The following is a 12,179-nucleotide window of genomic DNA, read 5'->3' as shown; positions in this document are numbered from 1 at the left end:
ATGAAGCACCTTCGTGTATCTTGAAATTATACCCAATGATGAGCCAGACTTGTGCAAGTACAACATTCTCTTCCTGATATCTTGGCTGATTTTTTTGAGATTTTCCTATGATGCTGCACAAAAGCAGTGTTTCAAGTGTGCATTAACCCCTTTCTGACATTTGACGTACTATCCCATCCAGGTCACCCGGGCCCGTATGACCATGTACGGGGTAGTAGGTCATGCCCTATAATGCGATACTGAGACTTAAGTTGCGGTGATCGCATTAAATTTGACGCCATCTTACCTTAGGGAAGATGTCTGCCTCCCGAGAGCTGTGATTGGCTGGAACAGAGGTCTCAGGGGAGGATCGAGTACCAATGTTCTCGATCCTAGGCTGGTGCCTGGCGTTGCCAGGCACCCGCGAAGCCCCCCGGTATACTGCCGCTGTGGCCTGCCAGCACCGACCCAGATCGGTGCTGTAATAGCACTGCACCTAGGATGGAGTCTAGGACAGGCCCAGTAGGGCCTGCAGGAGCTGGTTGGCGCGAGCGATGTCATCGTCGATCACACCAATCACAGGGCACAGCTGCAGTCACGCTGTGACCACTCTGTGCCCTGTTCGTGACCTGGCTGTGACCTGCCTAGGATTTGGAGCTGTGAGCTCCGATCTAGGCAATTGCCGTGGTTACCAGGTAGAGCAGTGATTGGTGGGATCGATGTGATCATTCAATCCCACTAAGGAAGGACAGGTCACAGCAAGCGGTGTGTACACACAGCACCATATTCAAACAAAAAATGTCCTCCTCATCAAATTTGTCATGACAGCGCTATTCAGTGAAGGAGGCATACTCTTTCCTTGCCTCCGACACTGATAGCGAGGGAGAGGATCCCACATTTCTGTACTTTTCGGATTCTTCATCCTCTTCCCCCTCCTCATCTTCCTCCTCGGGTCCTGCGGAACCGCCACGTAGACGCCCCAGGACAGAAGATGAGGCAGTGCCCACCATTCCCGCAGCTGAACCAGTGCACCCCATATGGACCTCGAAACCCCCCCCCGAAAATTGCGTGCAGAGAGGGATTTGTAGAGTGGGACCCTGGTATAAATGTTATCAGTGTAGAGGTGATAACATTTATCCAGCAGCGGGTGCACCACAATCAGTGATGGTTTGAGGAGCCATGTCATCTGCTGGTGTAGGTCCACTGTGTTTTATCAAACCAAAGTCAGCGCAGCCGTCTACCAGGAAATTTTAGAGCATTTCCAGCAAACTCGCCTGACCTTTACTCAATATAGAATCTATGGGGTATTGATGCAGTAATTGATGCTAAAGGAGCCTCGACCAAGTATTGAGGGAATTTACTGAACATACAGTTCAGAATTTAAAATAATTTTTCAAGCTGGTGTTATAAAGTATTCTAATTTACTTAGAAAATGAATTTCGGGTTTTTATTGGCTGTAAGGCATAATCATCAACATCAACAGAAATAAACACTTGAAATAGATCACTCTGTAATGACTCTATAATAATGAGTTTCACTTTTTGTATTGAAGAACTGAAATAAATTAACTAATTGATATTCTAATTTTGTGACAATCACCTGTACATCCTAAGGTGTATCTTCTTTAACTCAGAAAACAGAAGCTTCCAAACACATGAAATAATCATATAGGACAGTCAAGAATTGTTTAAAGGCATAGTGATAACCATAGTATGTGTAAACCTTTGACTTTGCAGTAAGTAATAAAAATGCCTTAAAACATTCTCTTTCTCGCTCTAATTACTCTGGCATTTGGCAAATATTAATAATTATAGTAATCCTAATTGACTTAAAGAACGAATGGTTTATTCTGGTTTCATGTCAGATATTGAGAAAAACATGCATATGTCTTTGTATGTAGTGTATGTAAACTTCTGATTTCAACTGTATATTGTGTTTGTAAAATATATAGTGTGTGTGCGCGCGTGCGTGATTTGGGCACTTCGTCACAAAATTTTAGCGCAGCCTTAAGTTGCTCTGAAATGGTACCTTTTTTTTTTTTCAAAGCTTTTATGCCAGACTAGTAGCTTGACAGCTACAATCAGGGCCAAAGTGTCTGAAGCTACTGTATAGAGCAGGGGTCTCAAACACGGCAGAGTAAATGGGCCGCACATAAAAAAAAAAAAAATTTGAGCTGACGGGCCGCATTTCTTTCAAACTTAATACAGTACAAAATTATTGTTAAACAAATTGAGAAAACAAGAGCGAAAGAAAGAACAGAGACAGAAAGGAAGATTCTATAAAGATACTATAGCAGCCCGGCTCCCATTGTAGTGCCCACCTGAGCCTCACAGTGCAGACTATATCATGATCTGCTACATGGAGGAGGACACGGTGGTGGATCTGAAGCATTCCCTGAAGTGCCTCCATGGTTCTGTCACAATCTCCTCCAGAAGTCACCTCATTTCCGATCAGCTTCCAGCACGTCACTTCCGGTGGAACATCACGTGCGAGTTTTAAAGTGCTCCTCGGGGCTCCGCCGTGTACTCCTGTGTCCGCTGGAAAAGTAACCACCTGGTTGGGGCAGTGGGGCAGACTCAATCGTGACTGTCCCGCTGTATCCGGGTTGGTTGGGAGGTATGAATGCTCGTACACGCACAGCTCCGCACATCTCATACACACACGGTTCCGCTTTGTATGCCTCGTGTACACGGCTCCGCTCTGTGCGCGGCTCCGCACACGCTGTAAACTTCCCTCAACCAGCACCATGACAACCAGCACAGCAGAGTCCTGCAGACATGGAGGCCCCTGATCATCTAACCCCTGACTCCTCCCCTCCTGTGACCTCATCACAGGTCCTGTGCGCAGAGAGTCAGAGAAGAGTCAACAGCCTAGCGTCGTCATTGCTGGCTGTCAGAGGCTGCGCTGGGTCTCTGGGAGGGCGAGGTTTGGGTGCATAGGGGGTATGGCGGCTTATCTCCCTGCAGTGCGGGAAAGTAAAATCTTGTGGGGATCCAAATTGGAGCTGTCCCGCGAAATCCGGGACGGTTGGGAGCTTTGCATGTGGGGCACCGCGGGCCGTGTGTTTGAGACCCCTGGTATAGAGTATTGAACCTTCTTTCAGACTGGAGCCTAGGATTCTATGCATAAACTTACTATTAATGCCCTCTCGTCTAGGGCTTTACTTGGTTAAAGAAGCACTTGTTCAAAGTTTTTATCTCGGTAATTGCAGTCATATTATACAGCAACGTGTACTTACAATTGCTCATTTTGCCTTATTACTCAGATAAGTCATCTCTTTCTAGAATCCGACCTTTTCTTACTTTTGACTCTGCAAAAACTCTTACTGTTTCTCTTATTCACTCTCGTCTTGACTATTGTAATTCTCTTCTAATCGGTCTCCCTCTTACCAAACTCTCCCCTCTCCAATCTGTCTTGAATGCTGCAGCCAGGATCATATTCCTCACCAATCGTTACACCGATGCCTCTACCTTGTGCCAGTCATTACACTGGCTACCCATCCACTCCAGAATCCAGTACAAACTTATTGCCCTCACCCACAAAGCCCTCCATAGCTCAGCACCACCTTACATCTCCTCCCTTGTTTCAGTATACCACCCTACCCGCACCCTCCGTTCTGCTGATGACCTGAGGTTAGCATCCTCAATAGTCAGAACCTCCCACTCCCGTCTCCAAGACTTTACACGTGCTGCGCCAATTCTTTGGAATGCACTTCCCAGTTCAATACGATTAGTCCCCAATCCCCACAATTTTAAGCGTGCCCTGAAAACGTATTTATTCAGACTGGCCTATCGCCTCAACACATTAACCTAATCTATCCCTGTGTGGCACAGCCAAAAGTTTTACCATAACCAGGTTCCCCGCATCATGTTCCCACATGCTTTATGCATCCATCAGCCCACTGTGTCTGTACTGTTACACACTTAACATTATGGCTGGTCCAAACAATCAGGGCAACTGTTACCACCCACCTTTCGTGTCTCCCTTTTTTCCCCCATAGACTGTAAGCTTGCGAGCAGGGCCCTCATTCCTCTTGGTATTTTGTTATAATCTACTGTATGTGATTATTGTTATGCTGTAATGTCTATTGTCTGTACAAACCCCCTCTGAAATGTAAAGTGCTGCGGAATATGTCAGCGCTATAGAAATAAAAATTATTATTATTATTTATTATTATTATTATTATTATTATTATTATTAGGTCTATGACATAATGTGGTTAAGAACTGACCGGCTAAATCATTCTAAGCTCTGTGTAGAAGCAGATCATCAATTTTCCCGTCATGAGTCACGCAAATGTCGCTGGCAAATGGAGGAGTGGAGCAGCTGGGTGATGAGTTGAAGGGGAATGATAAATACAGGGACAAGAGACTTCCTGTTTCTACATAGAGCGGAGAAAACAGAAGTTATCTATGTAAAAAGGCAGAATGAGCTATTGGAAATACACAGCGCTACATAATGATCGCAATATGTTCAGAGCATAAAATCCTTGATGGGAGGGCTTCTCTGTAGGGCCGCTTGTTACTTTTTTTTTTTTTTTTTTTTTTGTTACTGGGAAGGAAATGGTCATCTAAAGTTTTGGATGCAACTAAAAGGATGCATGGTAAAATAATGGCTAGCTGTGCATGATTTTGACACAGTGTATATTTACCTTTCTAAGCTAAAGTTTAGAACATGTATTCAAAGCTTGAGTGCAGATTAATTTTTCTATCAGGTTGCTTAGTCTGGACTAACTATTTTTTCCCTTTAGTATGCCAGAGCTTCAGAAATTGCAGCAGTTGAAAGATGAGACAGGAGAACTGTCATCAGCTGATGAGAAACGATACAGAGCTCTAAAAAGAACCGCAGAAAGAGAATTACTTATGGTAATGCTAAATCCACGCTGTTTAAAGGTTCCACTTAACGTTGACCTTGGTTGAGATGAGTGAAGGGCACGGGTATATCATACTATGAATTGGCTTTCTGCGCAGAGCATTATTGGGGTGCCCACTGTAGTTGTGTAGCACGTCTGCAGTGTTAATAAGCACTGGGGGTTCTTGGAATATGCTGATCACTGGCAGATTTGTTGCCGAAATGTTGTAATCTCAATAATTTGAAACTGAAAGATTGCTAATATATCTGCTGTGTGTAAATATACCCCTTATCCACATGATGAATGTACCGTACAAGTTTTTCTCAATATTAATTTGATATTAAACTGTGTAGTCAAATGTTACTACGTGACATGGCTGACTGTTAATATTGGATAGCACTTCCTTTTTTTATTTTTTATCAGTTCATATCATGACTGATAAATTTGCTTCCCTTCATTACAGAATGCTGATGTGATCTGCTGTACATGTGTCGGAGCCGGCGATCCTAGACTTGCTAAGATGCAGTTCCGTTCAATTTTGATTGATGAAAGTACGCAAGCCACGGAGCCCGAGTGTATGGTGCCAGTTGTTCTAGGAGCAAAACAGGTGTTTATTTTTTTCTTTTAAAAAAAAAAATTAACTTGCTTTGGATTATTTTTGGCTTTAATGCGGCTACGGATTTTGACATTAGAGTTAAAAATATGAATTTAAGGAGACCATACATCAATGATGGCAAGTTTTTTGTAATCATATATATCCAATTTTATTTTTCAGTTAATACTTGTAGGAGATCACTGTCAGCTTGGTCCTGTTGTGATGTGTAAAAAAGCGGCAAAGGCTGGACTGTCTCAGTCTCTGTTTGAGAGACTTGTGGTTCTTGGCATCAGACCAATTCGCCTTCAGGTTCAATACAGGATGCATCCTGCTCTGAGTGCTTTTCCATCAAACATTTTCTATGAAGGCTCCCTTCAAAATGGAGTAACTGCCGGTAATGGAGCGAAGTGGAAAAAATTGTTTCCTTTTTACATGTACCTGTGCTAATACATGTGTAATTTTTTGGGGGTATATTTTATGTAGCGGATCGAGTGAAGAAAGGCTTTGACTTCCAGTGGCCACAACCGGACAAGCCAATGTTTTTTTACGTTACCCAGGGCCAAGAAGAGATTGCCAGTTCTGGTACATCTTACCTGAACAGGTAAATTGAGGTGGCTGGTTAGGACATGTGTGCTAATCATTAGTGCCTCCAATGTAAATGTCATGGAGGTTTACTTGCATCTTGTATTCTGTAACAGAACGGAAGCTGCGAATGTTGAGAAAATTACTACCAAACTCTTGAAGGCAGGGGCCAAGCCAGACCAGATTGGTATAATAACGCCGTATGAAGGGCAGAGGTCCTATTTGGTTCAGTACATGCAGTTCAGCGGCTCTCTGCACACTAAACTCTATCAGGTACAGTTCTAACAATATACAGCATGCTTCTATTGTATTAGATTTTTGTTATTACAGAACTTTTTTCACTTTCTTTAGGAGGTGGAAATCGCCAGTGTAGATGCCTTTCAAGGAAGGGAGAAAGATTTTATTATTCTTTCTTGCGTCCGTGCAAATGAGCACCAGGGAATTGGTTTCTTAAACGATCCTCGTCGTTTGAATGTGGCTTTGACAAGAGCAAGGTACATTTTCCGTGCTTTATTAACACTTAAACCTTTTAGCCTGTTTGTAAAGGCCCCGTCACACATAGCGACTTACTAGCGATCCCGACAACGATATCAACGTGTCAGGATCTCTGGTGAGTCGATATGTGATCACTGGTGAGCTGTCAAACAGACAGCTTCACCAGCGATTAGCACAGCGACGCCACGCGCGCGGCATCGCTGTGTTCAGCGCTGATTCATGTGAAAAATAGAATTACTTGAGGGAGACCTGGAAATTGGGTTAGTTGAAGAGCACAAATGAAAGGTGGTGAGGTGCAGGAGCATCTTTGTTGTTAGTCCAACTGTTATTTGACGGGAAGATCAGTCAGAGTACAGTTATATTTACTCCTAAGAGTGTGTTCATACATCCCAGATATGGAACTTTTCTGGCCTGAGGTCCCACAGCATATTCACAGTACAAGAATTGCGGATGAACTATTCTAAAATCCGATCAACATGCTGCTTGGAAAATCCTCAATATGTCAACTTAATGCTGCAGGTTTTCAAATTGGATTTCAGGCTTTGTAATGCAAAACAAAACCTATAGTAAACTACTCCCATGCCTAACAGAATAGTAATCAAACATCTTTATTTGAACAAGTGGTTAAAAAAAAGAGATGCATTACTGATTGAAAAAACAGGCATAGAGATCACCAATATATTGGACATGAAATTTTAGAACTATAAGTAGTAAACTGATCCATGTAGCGTGTAGATGCATGCGTGCATACACACATAACTGACAAAGTAGCTCAGAAAGTAAAGTTCATAATACAGTGGTATCACCAAGTGGTATAACAATTACCGTATTTTCTGGCGTTTAAAACTTTTAACTCCTGAAAATCTTCTCAAAAGCCGCGTGTCGTCTTATACACTGGGAACAGAGCAATCTGCGGTCGCCGCATATGGTGGGGATGACGAGGTGAAGGGGGAGCCTCACCGGTAATGTGTAAGTGAAGCAAACTGGAGGCGTCCAGGATGCCCAGGCTATGGAGGAAAAAAAGTGGTGCTGTGCCCAGAATAACATGCATCTTTCACCTGTCTGGCCCGCCCTTGTATCCCATTACCTCCTTCTCTGCCTCTCAGATCTCGCACGTGCGTGCTTGCGACGCTTCACTGCAGTCCTCAGGAGCGAGATCTGAGAGGCAGAAGAGGTAATATGATACAAGGGCAAGCCAGACAGGTGAAACAGGCATGTTTTTCTGGGCACAGCGCCGCTTTTTTTTTTTTTTTTTTTTCCTCTATACTTCGGGCGTCCCGGACGCCTGCAGCTTGCTTCGTTTACACCTTCACGGTGAGGCGCCCCTTCACCTCGTCACTGTAGTCCTCAGGAGCTAGATCTGAGAGGCAGAGAAAGGAGGTACCGGTAATAGGATACAAGAGTTGGCCACAGGGATGCGCTACTGCTCTGATAGTCTTGGAGACAGGGAGGGCTGGGCAGTCAGAGAAAGCTCACCAATCCAAGCAGGATTTATATACAACAACCAGCCAGTCGCCGGTAAGGTACATAGCTTGCCGTGATTGGCTGGTTGTTGTATTACTGTCTCTGCATCAATATCATTCCGAGCTTTTATGACAAAGTTGCATAAAACATCCAACTGTGGAGCACGCATGTTACCTCCTTTTGAGAATGACTTTATGCCGCTAACTATCCATTCATTCCACTGTTCTCGAATGCGATCTTCAAATGGCTTGTTTAGGCACACATCCAGTGGCTGTACCAACGATGTCAATCCTGCAGGAATAACTACCGCATGTGTGTTTAGTCTTGCAAGCCTTTGCTTGGTGCTGGGAGTTAAATGAGCACTGAAGATATCCCACACCAGTAGAGTACATTCCTCAAGAAGGGTAGCATATCAAATTCAATAGATGTTAAGGAAGATGACTACTTGTGGCAAGATGAAGAGGAAGTCGAAGCTGAGACCACCATCTGAATTCGATCCATATGATGACTGCCTTACAGATGTATCACAAGGTGTCATTGATGTACTTATGATATCAGATGACAAACAGGAGGATTTTGAAGGCTTTTTAAAGGGAAACTGTCACGCCAGCCAAACCTGTAAAAAAAAAACAAAAAAAAAAAAACCTTAGATTGCAGTTATGATGGGCGTTGCTAACTCGCCATGGACTTGCCCGGCACTTGCTCTCTTTTGTTTATCTTCCTCCTATCCTCATCAGTTCCAGTTTGGTAGACAGCTTAGAAAACAAATGGCATGGCAGCTCCCATGGGTTTTTTGTCTTATCCTTCTTTTCAGCATTAGGCTGTGTGCCCACGTTGCGTTTTTTAAGCGGTTTTGCAGCTTTTTTCCGCAACGGAAACTCTCTTAAAAAAGCTATCAAAACGCATCCCATGCAATCCTATGGGATTCCGCAGTTGTTGTGCCCATAGCGTCCTCTGAAAGGGTGTCATTTTGTAATGCAAAAGCTGAAGTCTAGTAAGTCCGCCTCATTTCAGCAAAATACAGATGATTTAATAGAGCCTCGCCAGACCTGTGCCTGTCCATCTGACTGTACGTTTCTGAATTAGAAAACTGTGCTGAAATCTAGTAAATAATTTCTTCTTTTGACCTGCATTTTAACTTATCCTGATTATAGGTATGGTGTAATAATTGTGGGCAACCCAAAGGCACTTTCAAAGCAGCCCCTCTGGAACCACCTTCTGAATTACTACAAGGAACAAAAAGTTCTTGTTGAAGGACCACTCAACAATCTTAGAGAGAGTCTCATGCAGTTCAGTAAACCTCGAAAACTCGTAAACACCATCAATCCTGTAAGTATCTCACCTAGTGAACCTTGCAATGAACTTGTCTGTTTTAGGTTGCTTACTGAGAATGCTTGTCTGATGTCTGAAGTGGATTGCTTGGTGTCTGAGCTTAATTCCGTTTGAGGTTTTTTTTTGTTTATATTTTTCTTGACTTTTATAGTAATAGTTTTGGCTTTGTATTCCAGGGAGCACGTTTTATGACAACAGCAATGTATGATGCTCGAGAAGCAATTATACCTGGATCTGTGTATGACCGGAGTAGTCAAGGTAAACTAATTAGCATCCTTAGTATTGACCCTTTCTTGACAATCCATGTGTATGGCACTGTGTTTTACAATATATGGACCCCTCAAACTTCAAAATCTAATAAATCCATAAACAGATTTATTAATTACAATAAAATAAAATTAAAAACTACTTAATTTTTAAGCTTTTGAACATCCTAACATGAAGAAAAAAAAACTTTTAAGAAATCAAATGCCAAACCATAATCTCAATTTGCAGACACTGTGTTTTGGGGTACCGGCCCTTGTCTGCAACGTGTGAAATCTTGTTTGGCTGCATGAGAGGCATCAGACCGGGGTCCAAGGGGTAATGTTTCTCCTTGCGGAGATAAACCTGTCAAGCCTGACATGCCAAGGTGAGGAGACTCTTAAGCCTTCCAGTACTCCTCTGGGTAATTAAATATGCAAAGTGTCTACAAAGTGAGATTCTGGTTTGGCTTTTATCCTAAGTCATGTGGCAAGGCTCTTTAAAAAAAAAAAAAAAAAAAGTCGATCTGGACTTTTAGGAATGCAACTTAAAATAGGTGACACTACAGTTCTATTCCTGTTCCTCTCTGAAGAGAATTTGCATATTTACTTTCCCGTAGGAGCTTTGCAAGGCTTAAGTCTCCACACCTTGGCATGTCAGGCTTGACGTGTCACTCTCCAAGGTGAAACATTAAACCTTAGATTCTGGTCAGACGCCTCTCGCCCAGCCAAACCAGAACTCACACTTTGCGCTGACAAGGGGCAGTCTCCTGAAAGTGTCTGCAAATTGAGATTCTGGTTTTGCTTTTATCTTATGGCAAGGCTCGTTAATGTGTCAATGTGGATTTCTCCTACGCCTCATTGGGGGACACAGACAGTGGGTGTTATGCTGCTTGCCACTTGGAGGACACTAAGTAAACCAGAAAAAAGTTAGCTCCTCCCCTGCAGTATACACCCTCTCGCTGGAGGAGATTTCTCCAGTTCTTGCTTAGTGTCTTTAGGAGGCACTTGGGTCTTGTTACACACCCCACCATTTTTATTTTATTTTTGAATTTTCTGTAAATTTTTATTTTTTAATAAACTGAGTGAAGTGGGCGACGGTTCCTTTCTACGGCCTGCCCTCCCCCGAACCAACAACAGGCAAGCACGCAGAGTATACCTCCCTGTACACTTTCCTGCAACGAACGAGGCTGATTCCTCTGACGATGATTCCTTACGGTGGATGGATATGAGGGCAAGCGCAGCATGGAGTTCATGGAGACCGGCGCAGGACTTTACCTACACCGCTCCTGAATCGGCCCCATAGCTCTCCATCCCCCTACATATAGGGTGGATCGATTGAGCATACCCCTTTAAGAACTCCTGCAGCTCTGCTACATCAGCCCAAGAGGATGAGAAGACCTACATGGATGGCACGGACAGCGACGGCAGGCCTGATCACTGGAGTAGAGGTATGGGGCCGGGTCCTGGTCCCCGGGAGAGGCACTGACTTTCTCAGCAGTGGTGCTCTGGCGCCCCATTGCGGCCCCCCCCTCCCTGCTCTCGGCGCTATGTCTACTTTCACACTAGCGTTTTTTTTGCGCTGCGTGCGCAGTCCCAACGCATCAAGCGTTTTACATGTGTTTTGCTTTTATGTGCATGCGTTTTAACCAGTTTGTAGCCATATTAACTCTTAAAACACATTCGATTTTAAACGCTGACGTGCGCATGTTGGGTTCACGAAAAATGCAATAGGGTGTGTCCGGCGAGCATAATGCAAAAAAAAGCATGCGCACAAAAACCTCATACAAACGCGTGCAAACGCTAGACCATGCGCACCCATGTTAAAAATAGGGGAGCATGCGCATGTATGCGCACGCAGCGCAAAAAAACTATAGTGTGAAACCAGCCTTACCGCGGGTAGGCCAAAAATTTAGTCCCTGGCTTTTCCGGTCTACTAGGCCGCATTTTGAATAGCGCCGCCCACGCTAGTTCTGCCGCCCCCTCCCCCCCTCTTTGGCACCTCTCGTCTCTTACGAGAGGCGCAATCCTAGTCTCGGGGGCCATGAAATTTACCTCAGCCTGCTCTGGAAATAGGCTGTGAGGCGTGCACTCTGCCGGATACCGGGTGACACCACAGGGCCACCGCTATTCCTCCCGGGGACACAGCACAGGACCGGGGTAAGCTGCATCTGCCCTCAGAACAAAGCTTAACCCCTTCTCGGCACATTCCCTGCAGCTGCAGTCCAGAATCTGCCTTTAACCCTTTTAGGAGCGCTATGTCTCAGTCTAAGGAGGCTAAACGGGCTGATAAGAAGCACAGTGTTTTTTACCGTGTGTACCACTTGCAAGACTGCCTTGCCCAGTGCCCAGACTAATCTGTTATGCACGGACTGCAACCCGGCCTGCGCTCAAGCGCCCTTCGCCACCACTGCTGCGGGGCTTCCTGCGTTTAGTACCCCTGAGTGGGCTGCGTCCCTGTCACGGTCGGTGGAGTCACTGACCCAGGCCATAGACTCCCTCTGGGAAGCCTCTTTATGTCAGAAAGCATCTTTACCGCCTGAGCAGGGCTCTGGCGACGGCGGGGAACCGTCCATCAGCAGGGGCCGTACTCGCTCAAGGAATGTTGAGGCTAGAAAGCGGACCCATGACGCGTCCC

General features: G+C 44.6%; 1 protein-coding gene across 1 annotated transcript in view; it reads left to right on the top strand.

Moving 5' to 3' along the window:
* Positions 1–12,179, top strand: part of UPF1 (UPF1 RNA helicase and ATPase) — a 135,306-nt gene that overhangs the window by 89,970 nt on the left and 33,157 nt on the right. The window contains exons 13-20 of the mRNA XM_073546521.1: positions 4,730–4,844; positions 5,295–5,438; positions 5,607–5,820; positions 5,910–6,027; positions 6,125–6,281; positions 6,360–6,502; positions 9,122–9,296; positions 9,476–9,557. Of these exons, the coding sequence (XP_073402622.1) occupies positions 4,730–4,844; positions 5,295–5,438; positions 5,607–5,820; positions 5,910–6,027; positions 6,125–6,281; positions 6,360–6,502; positions 9,122–9,296; positions 9,476–9,557 (1,148 nt within the window). The remainder of the gene's footprint in view (positions 1–4,729; positions 4,845–5,294; positions 5,439–5,606; positions 5,821–5,909; positions 6,028–6,124; positions 6,282–6,359; positions 6,503–9,121; positions 9,297–9,475; positions 9,558–12,179) is intronic.

This window comes from Dendrobates tinctorius, unplaced genomic scaffold, assembly GCF_039654945.1.
Source record: "Dendrobates tinctorius isolate UK_male_01 unplaced genomic scaffold, ASM3965494v1 ptg000011l, whole genome shotgun sequence".
In the NCBI taxonomy this organism is placed as follows: domain Eukaryota; kingdom Metazoa; phylum Chordata; class Amphibia; order Anura; family Dendrobatidae; genus Dendrobates; species Dendrobates tinctorius.
The sequence above is the reverse complement of the archived record's forward strand: the minus strand, read 5'-3'. Positions and strand labels throughout refer to the sequence as shown.